This window comes from Doryrhamphus excisus, linkage group LG8 (genome assembly GCF_037039965.1).
Source record: "Doryrhamphus excisus strain RoL-2023G ecotype Guam linkage group LG8, RoL_Dexc_Guam_v1.1, whole genome shotgun sequence".
NCBI lineage: Eukaryota > Metazoa > Chordata > Actinopteri > Syngnathiformes > Syngnathidae > Doryrhamphus > Doryrhamphus excisus.
Window position 1 is genome coordinate 14273920 of NC_136364.1, and position 19186 is coordinate 14293105.

A 19186-nucleotide genomic window follows, 5' to 3' on the forward strand; every position below is an offset into this window, starting at 1 on the left:
ACTATCTTCTTTTGTCTGGCTATTGTCCATTGTTAGTATTTGGAATGACCTTCTAGTTGGCGTCCATCTACTCAAATAACTCCACAAGCATGGATCCTACCTTGGAGAAGGAATAGGAGGTCTGCCTTGGATTGGGACCTGGAGGCGATCAGACCTTGGCCTGCCTTGGAGTGGGACCTGGAGGCGATCAGACCTTGGCCTGCCTTGGAGTGGGACCTGGAGGCGATCAGACCTTGGCCTGCCTTGGAGTGGAACCTGGAGGCGATCCAACTTTGGCCTGCCTTGGAGTGGAACCTGTAGGCGATCAGACCTTCACCTGCTGTGGAGTGGGACCTGGAGACAATCCAACTTTGGCCTGCCGTGGAGCAGAAGAGGCGATCGGATGTTGGCCCACCTTGGGAGTGGGAGTGGTAAAGGTAATGCATGGAGCACAAAGTAGGAAACAGATGTCCCAAAATAAAAGCAAATATGGAAGCAACAGCAATGCGCCAAAGCAAAGGTAATAGTCATGATTACCAGAAGAAATTTTACAAGAAAGTTCATATAGTTGGAAATAAAATCAATAAGTAAAAACCACCACAGCAGAAATGGAAAAACATTTTATGAGAATAATAAAAACATTACAAAAAAGTTGCATTATATTTTTTAAAAATGGCATTTTAAGAGGATAAACTCAAATTTTGTTGTTTTTCTTATATATTATATTATGAGAAATAAAACTTTTTGAAGTCTTTTGAAAATTAAGTTGGGGGAAAAGATATAATATTGTTGTTGATGCGTTTTTTTTAGGGGGGGGCTTATTTTTTCAATTTAATTTCCAGAATGTGCCACAGCCCACAAATGGCTCCCGGGCCTTAGTTTGGACACCCCAGTCTTATGACATCCACTATAGTGTAGGAGGTCTAGAAAAGTGGATGAACGGATGGTAAAAGAGCTCTCACCACTGCAAACTACAACTACAATAATAAAATCGGTCCCATGAATAGCATTGTTTGGGAAAATGCATTGTTCTTCAATGCCATTCATTGTACCCAGCAAAACACCAACCTGACCCTCTGCTACCATCTTGTGGTCAAACAAGATATTTCACTTTGCTCGTGAGGGTGACGCAACAGAAAAAAGAGCTATTAAATATTTTCTGCAAGTTATTGAATAAAACCTTTAAAAAAACACCCTAAAATACATTTCCTTCAATCCTGGTGAGTCGTTTGAATGGAATACTTCCAAGCTGCACGTAGATTGCTTCTAATACTGGAGGAGTAGAAGTATAGGATATATAAGTATAGAATATATTAGGAGTGCGGTGGGAACAAAAGCACAGAAGGAATGCAAGAGGCCGCTCGTCTCTCGACTCATTTCTATCAAGCCACCTCAATGCACACATTTCCGACCTTCAAAATAGAAGCACATCCTGTGTGCACAATAAGGGTGTCACAAAAAAATAGCTTACACTGACATGTTCATTTGTTCAAAGGCGTGAGAGTTCAGGGGTGTCCAAAGGCCTTTTGCGTTTATATTGGCATATGGCACATTCTAAAAGTATCATTTAACAACAGTGATTTTACAACAATGTCCAAATATTATGAGAAAAGGAGTCATTTCATAAGAAAAGGGTGACATTTTAGGAGAATAACATGGCAATATCTTGAGAAAAAAAACAAAAAACTGACATTTTTAATGTCAGAATAAACAAAACAACAAATACTTTTGTACATTTGGGAAAATTAGTTAGGGAAAATGTTATATTATGGGAATAAGTGTTCCCTCGTTTATCGCGGGTGATAGCCCTCATTAGGTGAAACCTTATTCAATGCTGTAAACCCCCTCACCATACACTTTATGCACCAATAACTTTGCCTGCCTGTCAATCATATTTCTCACTTGTTTAAACTCTCCAAAAGGTTTAAAGCATCACTTGAATTTGAATCATCAACCTCCTTCTCCACAGGGAATTTGCTTGGAGGGATCATGTCTCAGCTGGCCTGGGAATACCTTGGTGTCCTCCTGGTGGGACTGGAGGAGGTGGCCGGGGACCCGGAAGTCTGGGCAGAGGAGAATGGATGGAAGGTGGAAGGGTTGTGTGGTGAAGAAGACTATGTTGTGGCCCGAATAGATAAAGTGAGAGGTGAAGCGAATACGTAGCATACTTTCCATTAATCATTCAATTCATGCGGGGCTGGCCCACGCCGTATCATTAGGATCAACTTCGTTTTTTGCTCTTTTTTTCCCTGAAATATTTCAACCAATCTTCCTTGGACTGTATTCCCATCGTTTCACGACGCATCCCAAAACCTAAGGGGGTATTCAGTGAAAGTGGCTCAAGCAGACAACATTTGCGTACTTATCCATTGTAAAAAATATGCGCTATCTCCTTGTGACCTTTCGTACCATAGGGGAGAGGGTCCCAAAATAACTAACCATACATTGGTTAGTTATTTCCATACATTCATCACATTTATCTCCCGTTTAAGTACTCTCAATGTGCAAATTTCAACTTCAGCCGTCATTCAGCATATATGATCATACAACAGGAAATAGGCAGTCCTGCATGTAAGATTGAATTCACAAAGGTCTGCAGCCAATCAGAACACAGAACACAATGAGAGGTTTCTCCCTTAACCAACTAAGACTATTGTGGTTCTACAAAGGAACAGACGGACATGAACTGGACACACACCAGTATACAACACTCAACAACACTGGTAGCAGTAGTAAACGTAATAACAGACGCAACAGACTGATAGGATGGGGAACACACTGCGCCTCATACTACATCTTTAAACAATCACATCTTTGTTCGTTCATATTTTATTATCCTACAAAAAGGACATTATCTTTTCTCATAATGTTAGAAGTTTAATCTCATAAAATTGTAACATTTTATTTCTCAAGACAATATAACTTTTTGCTTGTCATATTTTGAATTTATTCTCGTAAAAATTACAGCTATTTATGTTCCGTTTCTGGACTATATTCTCATAGCATGATAACTTCTTTTTCCTTTAATGTTTCCTTTTGTGTCTTTACGTTACTACATTGACATTATATGAGTTTATTCCAGGAAAATCACAAGTTTTTATCATGAGAGTACAACTTTTTTTCTATATCTCTATATATATCTATCTATATCTCTCTATATAAATATACCTATATCTATATAGTGTATATGTATATATATATATATATATCAATCATTTAGTCACCAGAATAAATTCACAATATAGAAAAAAAGTTGTACTCTCATGATAAAAAGTTGTGATTTTCCTAGAATAAAAATAGATTTAACACGCTAATGCATATATAGAAAATCTATATATATGTGTATATTTATATATATCTATATATTTATATATATATATTATATATTTGTTTATATGTGTGTGTGTGTGTGTTGTATTAAATAAAGAAATGAGGTGTGAAGTTACTGCTTCGCAAATGAATGCAAAGCACAAATTTATAGACCCGCTGATGGGTCCAATAATGGGTGTGTGTTGAAAAGTTACCATTATGGCGGACAATAAATAAACAACGCGGAGAACAGAGATGTTTGCTGAGCGGTAGCAACCATCCAAAGGCGGCTAAAAAAAAGACTATTGCGTGTTCTGGTCTCTGTCCACTTACATTTTATTCGTCATTGCTGCATCCGGGGTATTTTGGGTTTTTTGATTGACAGTTGCCATGGCAACAAGCAAGAGCATCGCCATTTTGTCAGGAGGGTTTCCCCCCCCCCCAAGCGCAGTCGTTTCAAATGTTCTCCCTTCCCGCCGGAATAATGCTGTCAGTGGATATACATTTGACGTTTTGGGATAACGAGACACGTCTAATGGATCGGGTGAAGACGCTGAAGAGGCCGACATTTTAACACTGTTTAATAATTAGGCGGCGCCGCACTTACTGGGTTGTCCGTGTCTCTGGTCTACCGGGCCGGTTCACTGCGCAGGTTTGGACCGCGCGCCATTTTGTGAAAATTGACACAAAATTCCAAAGCCAAATTACCAGAGGACGCGGGTCGTGTTTCGTGTTAAAAATACACGGACTGCACCCGCGCTACCGAGCGGGTCGTGGAGGTCGACGCCAATTTTACAAAGACTGCGTAATATCTGTTTGACGTACCTTTTATTTAGCGGCGGCCACGATTGTTAGCTTGAGGCTAGCCTGGGAAACTAGCGCTAGCCAGGACAGGTAGCTAACGTTAGCTGCGTTCATTTTGTCAACTAGCTAGCCAATTCGCTAAGGTTAGCTAGTGACTTATGTGTGCTAGTTAACGTTAGCATGTTGCTAGTCATCAGCTGATGGTAACGTTACTCTAATGTTGCTCCGATTGTCGACGCCGTTCAACTGAATATCTATGGAAATGAAGACTTTCTTAGATCTGCCTGGTGAATTGTAGTATTTGCCGGTCCGAGGAAGGGGGGTCGGATTTAGTTATCAATACTCGCTAACCGTGCAGGGAGGGGAGAATCACCAAGCTGGAGAAGTTTCCTCATCATACAGGTTATTGGAGTTTAAATGAAGATCGTGCCATCAGAGGTGAGTAGATATATTCATACTTGGCGGTAGTTTCCTCCATGTGTACCGTATTGTGTTTGCATTAGCGTGTTAAATCAAATTGTTAATAATGATGGACGCGACAGTGAAGTTGCGAACGGTATCTGTGGTATGGCGGCTAGCTAACCATTTTTGGCGGTGCCGAGTGGGTCTGAGAGCGGCTTTAACGTTTGCCTCCAGTCAGTAGGTCAACAAGGGTATTTTTTGCGGCGATAAATGTGAGCCGATTGTGTTTTATGGTGAGTGACTGGTTGGCGGAGAGTCATGCAGGCAGGACTACCATTAACCCTGCGGTGTTAGACAATTGTCATTGTGCGATATAGGGATCTTTTGCAACATGTCGCCTCAGAACCCTTTAAACGCGAGGGGCCTAGATGTGCAGGAAATGGTGTGTTGTGCGAGACCCAGCTAATGCTGCTAACGCCTGGGAGCTAATTCGACGAAGCCTAGCTAATGGTTAACGCTGACTTGTTGAGGAACCAGCTGAGTGGGCCCCAGCAGCCCGCTGGCTGGAGCACAGCGTCACATAGCTAAAGTTGCCGCTGGATGGGTGAACGACAGACAGGCTCGCTCGTCCCGCAATTTCTCACAGTACCCTTAACGATCGCAGCCCGTTCACGCTTGTCACGGCCGCTAAAGGCACACCGGGAATACGCTTGGGCATCTTTGGCGAGGGTTTTTATTATGTATTTGCCTGACGAGGGACGCGAATAACACTGAATATGCGTTCCCATGTCCAACCATGACGAGATTCACCCCACCATCTGTAAGTAACATCGCTAGCCGGACCCGCTGTCTTTATCTAAATATGCACGCATGCTTTGGTAGTTAATGGTGTTGCATTGCTGGCTTTTTGATTTGAGGTTTGGAAATGGGCGTGAGAAGATGACACATGAGCTTATTATAGAGGCCCTCTGCCAACACTTAAGATATGATAACGGATAGGAATAGCAAGCTAGCTGCCGTTATTTTTGCACCTTCAAGGCCCGTTTGTGGCGTGAAAGAGTGGAGCCAGGCAAGGAACTGTTCATATGCCAGTTCTGAACGTCAACAATAATCATAAATGAGAGCATGGAGCCGGCTGATGCTTGATTTTCAAAGGCTGGGTGGTTGGAAATCCACAACAGTTGAAGTCGTGTGTTATTAGAAACGCCATGTTCACAATGTGGAAGGTGTACAATATCTATAACCTTTAGAGTAACCGCACACAGATAACAGCAGCATAAATATTCTTACATAATAATGTATTATTTACTTTGGACTACTTTTAATCCACAAGCAGTTGTTTTGCGGGTGACTTGAGTACTTCATAAACACACTTTTGAAAGTTTGGGGACACCCTTTCCTATTTGGGTCACCCCATCCCCTTCGACACTAAACTTAAAGCACAAAGTAAGAGAATAATAATTTTCTGTAGCGATTATGTGGTGTTTTTTTTATTCTTTTTAGTTGCTTTGCTGCTGGACTCTCCTCCCAGGATGATATGGAATTTTTACAGAAGATGCATCCAGGTTAGCTGTTGTTTATGTGTTTTCTATATGAAATATCGTCCTCAACCAGCTCCTTTTTATGGGAAGTGGTAAACCTAAGTTCCTCCCCTGTCGTCGTCATGCCTTTATCCAAATCTGCATCCAGGCTTGCGCGCTTCATCACATTGTTATGTGGGACAAAGTAAGACACGGCAGTACAAAGTGCTACAGTTTCACCTAAGTGATTCTTTTCAGTGGTTTCTATTGCCCGACAATCCGGAAAACAAAAGACAAATCATGTTTTAATACATCTATTTCTAAAAATGTATTTAACATTAAAATGTGCAAAATGTATTGTTCAATAAATGTTTGTATAAATATAGTGGAATTAATATTATGTTACACCTTATTGGTTCCCTAAAATACAGCCTGTGCCGTGCTCTCTCATCTTACAGTTCCTTTTATTTCTGTCAGTGGCTGTGTATTTTTTCCCTTTCCCAAAGCTGGGTCAGCTTTCTAACGCTGTCATATGGAGTGCAGGTTTCAGGCTCTGCAGCTATTTTGCTGTCAGGCTCTTGTGTTGAAAGCAGCGTCTAAGTGTGCCAAAGTTCAATTTTATTTCTTGTTTATTTCTTGTTTTCTCATTGGAAAATGGGAGCAGCTCTGCCCTGGCAACAAAAGTAGGCTATTTGCATACTGCGTTGTGATTGGTCTGTGCATTGATGGGCTTGCCAAATCACGCTGTATCTCTGTGGTGATAGGCTATGCTAATTAGGTGCTGTTGCTGGGATTCTGAATAGTGGTTACTGTGTAGCGCTGGTGAATTGTGTTGTCTGGTGAGAGATGCTGATAGCTGAACATGCTATTTAATATTTTTTTTCATTCCTTCTGGCTTAAAATGAAGGATGATTCACTGTACAGTATGGCGGTGCTTTCTTCTCACCCCCCTTTTCACTGCTAAGCCTGCTGATGGTCAGCCTTTTCCTCAAATGCTGAAATGTTAGTGATACAATAAATATGATTGAATTGATGTTTAGTTGATAATGATTTAGATGCACTTGATAATGTTATTTAGCAAATGGCATTTATTGTTATTGTATGACCATATTTGTTTTGTTCTTTTAAAATGAGTTTGATCATTTTGAATATATGTGGTAATATTCATTTGCATCTTGACTGTTTTTGCCAGATGCAAGATTTTGGCGTGCAAGGTTAACTGTTAAGCTTTTTTTATACAGAAAAATGTTCTTCTGCATATTTTTTGTGGTAAAAGAAACTCTACTCCTCTGCATTGTGATGATGCAACAACATGATTAGCCTCTCTAGTTTTTAGTGCATGTCATGTAAATTACAACTCAAGGCAAGGTGTTAATTTCTTCCAGGAGGAGAGACTTCAGCATGCAAACCTTCGTCTGTCCGGCTTGCGCCCTCTTTTTCTTTACACACTGCTGGTCTTCAGATGGCTGCTCCAATGCCCCATACGCACCAGCAGTACAGTGACCGCCACCAGCCAAGCACTGACCAATCTGTTACGGTCCTACCGTACAGCGACCAGACACCACAGCTCACTGCCAATCAGGTGCGTTAACAGTGGCTACATACGCCGCTCTTGAATACATTGACTCCGAATGCACTTGCCGTGTCATTATAGAAAAACATTTAACAGTTGTTTAAAATCATTATTATTTTTTACTTTGATACATCAGAGGCACATGCCCCAGTGCTTTCGTGACCCAACTTCAGCTCCCCTGAGGAAGCTCTCCATTGACCTTATCAAAACATACAAACACATCAATGAGGTTAGTGAACTTGTTGCAACGCTCCAAAACACTTGACATGAATATTTTCTCCCGTGGCACTTTAGTACAACCGTTTTGTTGACATATTTTTTTTGTTGTAGGTTTATTATGCAAAAAAGAAGCGACGACACCAACAGGGTCAGGGCGAAGACTCCAGTCACAAAAAAGAAAGGAAAGTCTTCAATGATGGCTATGACGATGATAACTATGACTACATCGTCAAGAATGGGGAGAAGTGGATGGACCGATATGAGATTGATTCCTTGATAGGAAAAGGATCCTTTGGACAGGTGTGTGCTTGGCTTTATGGAGATGATTAAAGTTGTTCAAATTGTTACCATTTTGTATATTTCAAATGCCCCAACAGTCCCAATCTGACTGAAGCTGTTTTCTGTCATTCGTAGGTTGTGAAAGCATACGACCGGGCAGAGCAGGAATGGGTCGCCATTAAGATCATCAAGAACAAGAAAGCTTTCCTCAATCAAGCCCAGATTGAAGTGCGCCTCCTAGAGCTCATGAACAAACATGATACCGAGATGAAATACTACATTGGTAAGCCCCTCTTCAAATTTGCTTCTTACATGGCGGGACGTGAATGAACATTTTTGGTTTCTTTTGCAGTTCACCTAAAGCGGCACTTCATGTTTCGGAACCACCTCTGCCTCGTGTTTGAGATGCTTTCATATAACCTGTACGACCTGCTCCGAAACACCAACTTCCGCGGCGTCTCGCTCAACCTCACCCGGAAGTTCGCCCAGCAGCTATGCACGGCACTGCTTTTCCTGGCCACGCCCGAGCTCAGCATCATCCACTGTGACCTGAAGCCCGAGAACATCCTCCTATGTAACCCCAAGAGGAGCGCCATCAAAATAGTGGACTTTGGCAGTTCGTGCCAGCTTGGACAAAGGGTATGTCTGCTTGCAACCATCCTAGTGCTTTATATTATTTTCTTGTTTACAATGTCCAATTTCCAATTTTTGTTTTGTTTGAATAGATATATCAGTATATCCAGAGTCGCTTCTACCGCTCCCCAGAGGTGCTTCTGGGAATGCCCTACGATCTGGCCATTGACATGTGGTCCTTGGGTTGCATCTTGGTAGAGATGCATACAGGCGAACCTCTCTTCAGTGGAGCCAATGAGGTATATGGACAGCAAGCCTCCAATGTGAGATGCACATGCAAGTATTGACATGCATTGAACGCTGTGGTGACTTTCTCAGGTGGACCAGATGAACAAAATAGTGGAGGTTCTCGGCATCCCACCTAATCACATAATGGACCTAGCCCCAAAAGCCAGGAAGTTCTTTGAGAAGCTTTCAGATGGCACATGGAGTGTTAAAAAGACCAAAGATGGCAAAAGGGTACGCTAACGTCATTACTGCTTTTCTAACTGCGCTGTCATGTGTGGAAGTAATTGTATTTGCGCATTTGCTTCATAGTATAAACCTCCAGCTTCACGGAAACTCCACTCCATCCTGGGTGTGGAGACAGGGGGGCCGGGTGGGCGGCGGGCGGGGGAGTCCGGCCACGCCGTCGCTGACTACTTGAAGTTTAAGGACCTGATCCTACGGATGCTGGACTACGACCCCAAGAGCCGCATCCAACCCTACTATGCCCTGCAGCACAGCTTCTTCAAGAAGACTGCGGACGAGGGGACCAATACAAGCAGCAGCGTGTCGACGAGCCCCGCTTTAGAGCAGTCCCAGTCTTCAGGAACCACCTCCAGCACCTCCTCCAGTTCAGGTAAAATTGTGCATGATAGGAATATTTGCTTGGCTAACTTTGCAAAGAGACAGCACCTCAGTAAGTAATACTTGTGTATCTTTTAGGAGGCTCATCTGGAACAAGCACCAGTGGCAGAGCAAGGTCAGACCCTACCCATCACCACTTACACAGTGGAGGACACTTTGGCACAGCCATGCCAGCCATTGATGGAGACAGCCTCTGCCCACAGGTCATGCCCTAAACTCTGAATGACATCGTTAAAGTGCATTTTCTTCCACGAGCATGACGATACCACGCACATGTCGGATGAACACAGCTGAGAGGGACTTTTGTTCTTTTATTAACAGGCTCGACAGGCCTATCCACCTCCACTGGTGTGGGGAGGTGGAGTCGGACCAGAGTCGGTCACCGGCGAGACCCACCCAGTCCAGGAGACCACCTTCCACGTTCCCCCTCAGCACCCTAAGGCCCTGCATCCCCACTCACACACTCATCACCACCACGGGCAGATGATGGCAACACGACCACGCCCACGCCACTACACCTCCCCGACACACAGCTCCTCGACGCAGGACTCCATGGAGGTGGTTCACGGCCATCTGTCTATGACCTCCCTGTCTTCCTCTGCTTCCTCTTCCTCTACATCTTCCTCTTCCACTGGGAACCATGGCAACCAGGCCTACCAGCTCCGCCATTTGCCCGCTGGAGCGCTTGACTTTGGTCAGAATGGTGGGCTGAGCATGGGTCTAGGTGCCTTCTCGAACCCACGGCAGGAGACTGGCATGGCGGCGCACCCTGCATTCTCCATGGGCACGAACACGGGGCCTGGCCACTACCTAGCGGAAGGCCACCTGACCATGAGGCAGGGCATGGACCGGGAGGAGTCTCCAATGACTGGAGTGTGTGTGCAGCAGAGTTCGATGGCCAGCTCGTGACTGCACTGACATTTGGCTGTGTGTTCCCCCCTGTGCGTCATTTTTAAGGTGGTGTTTTTTACTACAAGGTGTGTTGAGAATAAAAGCTGCTCACATCAGAAGGGAGATATCACTGAACCGCTACTACAGAGGGAAAAAAAACCTTTGTTAAGAAGTATATATGTAATTTTCATCCGTTTTCTTTTGCGACCATTAGGCACAAAATAATACTGCGGAATAACCATAGTGAGATCGAGACATCCATCTTACCATTTCACCAGTTTCATGTAATCCCCATTGGGTATGATGTGTCAAAAGGAGCATTTCAGAGCAGAGTTGGAAGCTGTCATCACCGATAGCTAGCTGTCGGCGACGCTGATGCTTGGCGTCCTCTTTCGGGGACCGCCTGACATTATTGTTCCACTGGTTAGTCATTATTTTTGCCCGTTTTTTTCAAGCAAAAATTCACATGGGGAAAAAGCTGCTTGTAAATCCTGTAGCTTGACGTGGAGGGGAAGTGTTTGCGGTGATATTTCTTGTCGGTGTCGTGTAACTCTGTTTGAGGGGAGCGCGTAACAGTGGAGTCCCTATAAGCGCGTGCTGGCCGGGCGGAGGTGGATACAGACACCCAAGTGGGTCAAAGGAGAGGGAAGCACCACCCCTCAGTCTAAAAGGCCCAAAGGTCCTGCAAGCTCCAAACGGGCCTGGCACAGACGAGCGCAGCAGCGGTGGGCAGGGAGACGGCAAGGAGTCCAGTCCAGTGAAAGGAATAATGTCGGTGGCTGGTTCTAGATAACCTTTTGGCCTTATGACTCATGGACTTGGAACGGGATGGAGCTGGACATTATCATTTGAATTAAGATGGCTTTTCTCTATTTTTCTCTCTAGACAGCCCTTAATTATTTAAGGAAATGAAAACATTTTAGAAAAAGGTAAATAAGAATGGTAATTTGAGGCCTTTCTTGACAAAGATATCTTCTTCAGCAGGGCCCCACATAACAGGGTCTTTATTGTACACAACAACCTCCTAAACATGACTTCCTTGAAAAATCTTAGTCACTGGTAAAGGATTTTGCTGAGTGGAAAGAACTATCCCTTTTTATGTTTTTACCCCCCCCCCCCCACCCCCACCCCCAACCTTTGCATGTAGTTCCTCATCAGAACCACCTGCACAAGTCTCTCCATCCAAAACATGGAAACTGAAGAAGAAAACCAAGTTAAGTGACTGCCTTTTTTCTCCTCAAATTATGCTGTGAATTTTACAAGAATTTATTTTCCCTTTGGATATGTTTTTATACCAAAGCAGTTGTTTTATAGCCTATAGGTGTCTGTAACCAATAATGTAGCAGTTCACCACTTTTCACGCAAAGTCTATCAAGGTCTTATTTGAACTTCAATACAAACAGCTGCAATATATTACATTAGCAAAACTGGAGAGCGTTGTTCAGACCGTTGGCCACCTTTCTTTGCCACCTTTTACCAAAACTGTTTCCATATTAATTGGTGGATTATTTTGGGAGTCTTTTAAAACTTTGGTATGTTAGAGAATTTGGTAGTTACTCTGCAGGCTCCGGAGTAGCAAGATAGAAGACGATGGGGGGTGGGGGGGACTAATGCGTTCTATTCCGGTGTTGTTACTTTTCTTTTTCTTTGTCCATCATGCATACTATTTCAAAGGGTTTTTGCTGCCTTTCATACATTTGGTCAACTTGGCTACTTGTTTCTGCCATCTCGCGAGGCTGAATGGTTCTCTTGCTCGGGAAGAGATCCCCTTGATTGTTGTCCTCTTGAAAGGGAAATGGGGTGTCATGTTTTGCCCGGGCAGACATGCATGTCCTCAAAACATTAGTCAATAACCAGATGTTCATTTCTCCTCCTCTGTTCTATTCGGGTTTGGTTTTGTTTGTTTTTTGACATCAGGGATTTTGAAGTGCTTGCTGTCTTCTGTTACTCGTTTGACCAGCTTTGAAATTAAGAGAGGAAATAACCTGCCCACGGCCACCTGTCAAACGGACGACAGGCCACACGTCATGCTGTTGTCATTGAAAGGAGAACCCATACCACAACCATGCTTGGTCTTTTCCCATAAACACCCAATGTAAAGCTACCTATATTGAGACTGGGGGGTTTTATCTGGATGTCAAGGTTAATTGCAAATTTGCAATCATTTTTTCCTACCCCGCCGAATTTGAGATATTTAGACATTTGCCAGTGGTTTTTATTGCTGGCACCTCGTACTGGTACTAAACATTCCAAAAATAAAGACTGAAAAAGACAAAAAAATTGACTGCAGTGACTCGTAAGTGTGCGCCTATTTCAGATCATGCTGATTGACCTCTTATTTAGAGCAGTTGTCATGAAATGCAGCCCCTTTTTAATAGTTGAAATAGAATTTATGTATATATTTATATTTTTTTAATAAAGGAAGTATAGAACTCACTACCTTGCTCCTGCTGGTATGTTGATTATGTTTGTCAATTTGGTGACCATTCATTGGGCAGGAACTCCTGTTTTCTTAGTGGCAAAACCTTGCCTCGTGGCAACGGTACTTGACTACATCAGGACAACACTATGAGGTAGGGTTTGAATCAAACAGGGAAAGCTAGATCTTGAAACCTTAATAATTTTCACAGGGTATATTGTAAGTGCATGTACATCACAAACCTTTGTTTTTGGTTCTATGAGAAGCACATGGTTGGAAAAAAAAAATCTGAAAAGGTTCCATCTTTCACACGCCTGTTCAGTTTGTGGGTTCTACACAAACATGTATTCTTGTTGACATATCTGAACACCCGGCAGAAGTGCAAATCCTCTTATTTGATTTGGATTTCTCCAAATTTCTTTCTTTTTTTCCGTTTTATAGTTCACTTTTTTTGTACATGCAACATGCACTATAGAATTGAACAGCATGGGGAAAAGGATAAGTCCATGTATCCACAGATTGTAAGATCTAGTGAAGACTTTGCTGTGTTTATGACAATGCCCTTTGTATTATATTAAGACAGTCTTATGTATGATATATAAAAAGAAGTTAATTGAAATGCTCTGTGCGTCTTCTTTGTTCCCAACTTCATTGAGTCTTTGCATAACGCTGCACTTTATGTACTAAAATGTAATTTTTTGGCTACCTCGCCAGTATAAAGGACATGAAAAACAAAAATACTGCCCAATACGAATAGCGACGGATTGTGTCTTTATAAACGAAAAGGCCGACTCCGTGAGATACTCGGCTCGTTGGTCTAGGGGTATGATTCTCGCTTCGGGTGCGAGAGGTCCCGGGTTCAAATCCCGGACGAGCCCTGCTTTTTTGGCAACTTGGAAAAAAATGACGCGAAAAGTAGTTCAGAGCAAAGGTGAACATCAAATCTAATCTGCGTGCTGCGATTTACATCTCAATTGACTGTCCGGCAGGTCAGGGATATCCCTAACTACGTGATGTTTCTAGATTCGTCATATTCTTGTTTTGCTACAAAACATTGCGATCGTCCTACCGCAAAACACGTCGCACTCAGGCTAAAAGAGGGCTCGTCCGGGATTTGAACCCGGGACCTCTCGCACCCTAAGCGAGAATCATACCCCTAGACCAACGAGCCGTTGCGTACGCATTGTTTTATTTTATATTATTGATATCTATCAGTTTTCTGTTTACTTTTCGACCTCAAACAATGTTCTTTGTACATTCGGTGCATAAGCTTGTGGTTAAGCTGCTGTCGTCTTATCATCAAATCACCGATAGATGGAAGCACCGAGAAAGTCTGCATTCTCAATGACGTACATTTACGTCAACGAGCAGAGGCTTATCTGTGTTTTCATTGGTCGAGTGCTTGGCCTATCGCGGTGCCCTCGGGTGTATCTCTGTCCAATCGGGTGCTGCGTCTTCACTGCGTCTCCCGAACGGAACAGTCCTCGTCTTCGGCTTTGAAATTCAACTGCCGTCACTTTATAGGAGCATTTATTGTAAACGCTGTGTTGTCCAACCAACTCAGACGTTATCGTCTGGCTATGTAACTCCATGTGAATTTCCGAGCAAACACCGTAAAAGGGAACCAAACTTGGTCGAGGAAAGTCGTAGTAGCTAAGCTAGCTAGCGAGAAATATGCCGAATTTTTGCGCGGCCCCGAACTGCACACGGAAGAGCACGCAGTCGGATTTGGCATTTTTTCGTTTTCCAAGGGACCCTGAGAGGTAATAGCACATTTCCTATTGTTATTGTTGTTATCAGTCAGTATATGGCTGTTGCTTTTGTGCAGCTAATGTTACTCTCCGCTGCTTGTTAGACGAGTAAACAGCACGCGCCCCTCTTCCTGTAGCTTTCAAAAGTCAAGTGATTCACTCGTAACATGATTCGGCTCCATTTAATATTTAAAAATTAAAAATTTAATGTTGCATGTGTGAGAATGACTGTATGTTAGCACAGCTCTTGCTGTAAAGGAATGATATTCTAAAAGCATACTATATACATATCGTTAACTGCATGATGATAATTGTACACGCAGCGTCTTTGACACTGCATATGTCATCAAGTGTATCAATATTTTTGTATGACAACATGTGTTGTTTCTCCAGGTGTCGAATCTGGGTAGAGAACTGCCGCCGGGCAGACCTGGAGGCCAAGACAGTAGATCAGCTAAACAAGCACTATAGATTATGTGCCAAACACTTTGACCCATCACTGGTGTACAGAACAGTGAGTATCTTCCATCAGCGTACACTTCTTCCAAGTTGTTATTCCCTGTTGGAAAATAATTTGCCCTCTTAGAGCCCCTACAGGACGGTGCTGAAGGATACGGCTATTCCCACCATGTTTGACTTGACCATCCGCCCACGGAGTCTACGTGACAAGCATCACAAGCAGATTAAAGAACTTGTGAGGAGGACAACAATCACTATCTTTACATTGCCTTTAGTTAGTTGTGTTACAGATGTTTTATCTTGGACACTTTTTATTTTGGTTTCAGACGGAGGAGGACTTAAAACGAATCAAGGAAAGGAGATGTAAGTAAATCAGGTACACTGGTTCCTCGGGTAGGCCCCCATATTCTGCTATTGGTAGAACTGCCCTCTCTGCACCAGCTGCACACGTGTCACGTTCAAAGACTGGGACGTCACATGTGACAGTAATAACTAGTGTAGTGGTCGGCTGCTAAGACCTGGCATTTATGTTCATTTAATTATTGTATATATTACTAGTCTTTCCTGTGTAGTCGTCCCTCGTTTATTGCAGTTACTTGGCTCCAGACGTGACCGCAATGAATGAATTTCTGGGACATAGGATTCAATGTTAATAAATGCAGTGTTTTTGTGGTTAGAGCATAGAAAACCTGTTGATGACTTTGTAAATAGGGTTTTTTAATTATTAGACCCCTGTAGACATGAATATCATGCTTTAGTCACTTTTACACTGTTGTTGTTTAATGTTTACAATGCGTTGCACAACTCTTTGAGACAGCTGCTACCCAGCGAGCCAATCACTTAGCCTTAAATGTATTTCTTCTAAATTTAAGAAGGAATGAGAAGAGAACTTTTTTTCCACTATCGTGTGGGACATGCCATGTCTGACTTCATGCATTGTTAAGTCATTTTGTGTTGTGGCTGTTTATGTATTGGTCCACGACGCATTCCATGATATAATTTAACAAGAAAACAACAGAAAAATCTGCATTAATTTTGAAAATGAAGTCAAAATATTAAGAGGAAAAAAAGTTGTAAACTAACAAGAAAAGGTTGTAATTTCAGGAGAATAACGTATGACTATGGGGAAAAGTATCATTACTTCAGTAGCATAAAGTGACTAAAGGGAATAATGTCATTTTAGTGGCACACAGTTGAAGTGCAGTATTGAAGAAAAAAAGCTTCAGTTGTGACATGAGAAACAAACAAAGAAATAAAACAAACATGCAGGAGATTGTTGGTCCATCATCTTTGCATCCGCTCTTCTTCATCTTAGTGGCAGCAGCAGCTGCGTCCAAAAAAGAAGCCGCCGTAGAGGAAAGCACCAGCGAGCCTCAGCTGTCCACAGAGGAGAAGGAGCTTCGCAGTTACCTGAGGTCTTTGTTTGAGGTCATAATCATGCTGGCGAAGCAGAGCATCCCACTGGAGACGTCTGAAGTTTCAGCAAGCGAGGATGTGTCCAACAACTTTCAAGCCCTGCTGGATTACCGCATAAACGCTGGAGATGAGGCGCTGAGGAAGCGCTTTGGGGGCGCTGCAGTTAACGCCGAGTACCTCTCCTCCACACAGCTGGGCCAGCTTCTGGACGTATGTGAGAACACGGTGAGGGAGGAGATGCTCATGGAGGCGAGGGAGAGTCGTATCTTCTCGCTGGTTACAGCCGACCTGGTCGACTTTGGCAACGAGAAGCACCTGCCGCTTTTCCTGCGCTTTGTTAACCAGCAGAACATCCTCCGTGAGGAGTTTTTGGACTTTGTGCCATTCAGCGGTGACGAGGCGGCGCTGGTGGAGAGGCTCGAGGCGCAGCTGACTGAGCGTTGGGGGCTCAGCATGGAGGATTGCCGCGGCCAGGCCCACAAGGTCACGGGGGCGTCTGCCACCAAGATGAAGGCCGTGGCCGTGCTCCTGACGGAGAAGTACCCGCTGGCCTTTCACATGCCGTGCTCGCACATGCCGCTCAACATCCACCTGGCCAACAGTCTCCCTTTCCCCAACGTCCAGATCCTCATGGAGACGCTGAGGAGGCTCCGCGTCTTCTTCAAAAGAGCGGGCGCGCACGCACAGCTGGAGAAGGCGATATCCGCTCACTATCAGAAGAACGAGGACAAAGCGGCGGCGCTAACGCAAGCCTCCTGCAGCACCTGGACCGAGCAACACAACGTCTTTGACGTGCTGCTGGACATCCTGGTACCGCTCGTATACTGCATGGACGCCATTCACAACAACGCAGAAGACGTATTTGACCGTGCTGCCATAGCCGATGCACGGTCCCTGGCCGAAATCCTTGCCGACTTTGAGATGGTGATGACCGTGATCGTGCTGAAGAATGTCCTCACGTTCACCAGAGCGTTCGGCAGGAACCTCCAAGGCGACACTCAGGATGCATTTAGTGCCGCCAACAGCCTGACAGCGGTCATGCATTCGCTAAACGAGGTCAACGATAACATCGACATCTACCATGAGTTTTGGTACGAGGAGGCCGTGAGCGTGGCCGCTTCCATGGAGATACCGGTGCGTGTCCCGAGGCTTTTTATTCAGAGGCAGCGTGCGGCCGACATGGGAGAGATCCAAACGGAGGCCTACTACAGGGAGTATGTGACGCTCCCCATCATCCACAGCGTCATGCAGGAAGTGGAGGAGATGTTCTCCGAAGTCAACGTCAAAGCCCTCAAATGTCTCTCACTGGTGCCGGCCATCATGGGCCAGATGAAGTTCAACACCACCGAGGAGAACGACGCCAACGTTTACCACAATGACCTGCCCAATCCCGAGACGCTCCCCGCCGAGCTCCACTGCTGGAGGATCAAGTGGAAGCACCGCGGCAAGGAGGTACGCCTGCCCACCTCCATCCACGAGACGCTGCAGCTGCCCGACATCAAGTTTTTCCCCAACGTCAATGCTTTCCTCAAGGTGCTCTCCACGCTGCCCGTGCTCAAGGTGGAGGAGCAGCTGGGCGAGGCGGCCGGCACGCGGCTGCAGGCCTACCTGGACAGCGTGCCGGTCAGGCACCGAAACCGAAGCCTCGCCGTGCTCCACGTCAACGCCGAAGTCAAGCCGGACTTGGATGTCATGGTGGACAAATACTGCAGGCTGTACCCAGAGGACGAGGCTGAACTGGAGGCCGAACCTGAGGAGGTACCTGAGGAGGAAGCCATGAAGTGAAACACAACTGTGTTTGCTAACACAGAGATTAGCGATGTGTGAATGGGGCTGCTCTTCTGGTATTCCATACAGGCTTTTATTTAGTGTGTGACGCCTGCTAGGCCGCCTCACATTCCGTAGTGTGAGGAGTATTCTTTTTCATACGGCTCTTCTCCCGGCATGTGCAGAGATATTGAACGCATCACTGACAGAGATGTTGAATAAATAACCCAAGTTCTTGACCAAGTGGTTAGCGCTAGGCCACATAGCTAGGAGATCCGAGTTCAAGTCCACCCTCTGCCATTTCTGTGTGGAGTTTGCATGTCCTCCCACATTCCAAAAACATGTTAGCTTCATTGGCCCCTCCAAATTGTCCATAGGTATGAATGTGGGTGCGAATGGTTGTTTGTTTATATGTGCCCTGTGATTGGCTGGCCACCAATCCAGGGTGGACAGCTGGGATAGGCTCCAGCACCCCCGCGACCCTCTTGAGGATAAGCGGGTATGAAAATAAATGAATGTCCTGATTCACTTTTAACCGCAGTTGCCGTAGAATGACCACAGGAGGGCGCCACCTCGGCAAATGCGACCGATTTCTCAGGTCCACCTTGTAAATCCTGTGCAGGAAACCGCATTTGACTCCGTGTTGTTTGTTGTAGGTTTATGTTTAGTAGGCAGTGTAACAATGCCGATAGAGATGTATCCTTCCTTCCTTACCCACCTACCACTATCTGCTATATTAGTATGTCCTCTTTCCTGGTTTGACATTTGAATAAAACGATGACAGCTACGTTGCTGAGGTTAGTTTTGCATATATAGTTTGTATTATTGTGTATCTTGGAACGTGCTGCTGCGCACACACACACATTTAATTATTATTTTTGGAATGGACCATAAAGTGTGTTTCAATGGCACAACA

General features: G+C 44.4%; 2 protein-coding genes and 2 non-coding genes across 6 annotated transcripts; 3 read left to right on the plus strand and 1 right to left on the minus strand.

The window, feature by feature from the left end:
- The first annotated feature begins 3702 nt into the window (after positions 1-3702).
- dyrk1ab (dual-specificity tyrosine-(Y)-phosphorylation regulated kinase 1A, b) lies at positions 3703-13496 on the plus strand. Of its 3 annotated transcripts, XM_058080356.2 has the most exons (12): positions 3703-4530; positions 5998-6059; positions 7400-7596; positions 7724-7816; positions 7918-8106; positions 8221-8368; positions 8438-8724; positions 8811-8957; positions 9037-9177; positions 9256-9559; positions 9646-9770; positions 9889-13496. In XM_058080356.2, exons 2-12 carry the CDS (start codon positions 6032-6034, stop codon positions 10474-10476), a joined length of 2247 nt encoding a protein of 748 aa, XP_057936339.1. In that variant the 5' UTR covers positions 3703-4530; positions 5998-6031; the 3' UTR covers positions 10477-13496. The 3 variants fall into 3 exon arrangements, with proteins under 3 accessions (XP_057936339.1, XP_057936340.1, XP_057936341.1); XM_058080357.2 differs by lacking the exon at positions 5998-6059; XM_058080358.2 differs by lacking the exons at positions 3703-4530; positions 5998-6059 and adding an exon at positions 4569-5314.
- Positions 13497-13683: 187 nt separating this feature from the next.
- Positions 13684-13755, plus strand: trnap-cgg (transfer RNA proline (anticodon CGG)). The gene has a single exon. It is a non-coding gene; the product is annotated as a tRNA-Pro (tRNA).
- Positions 13756-13976: 221 nt separating this feature from the next.
- On the minus strand, positions 13977-14048 carry trnap-agg (transfer RNA proline (anticodon AGG)). Its single transcript has one exon. It is a non-coding gene; the product is annotated as a tRNA-Pro (tRNA).
- Positions 14049-14283: 235 nt separating this feature from the next.
- On the plus strand, positions 14284-19058 carry thap12b (THAP domain containing 12b). The gene is made up of 5 exons (XM_058080556.2): positions 14284-14640; positions 15022-15142; positions 15215-15322; positions 15414-15450; positions 16403-19058. The coding sequence occupies exons 1-5, from the start codon at positions 14552-14554 to the stop codon at positions 18286-18288; spliced, it is 2241 nt and encodes a 746-aa protein (XP_057936539.2). The 5' UTR covers positions 14284-14551; the 3' UTR covers positions 18289-19058.
- Positions 19059-19186: the final 128 nt, after the last annotated feature.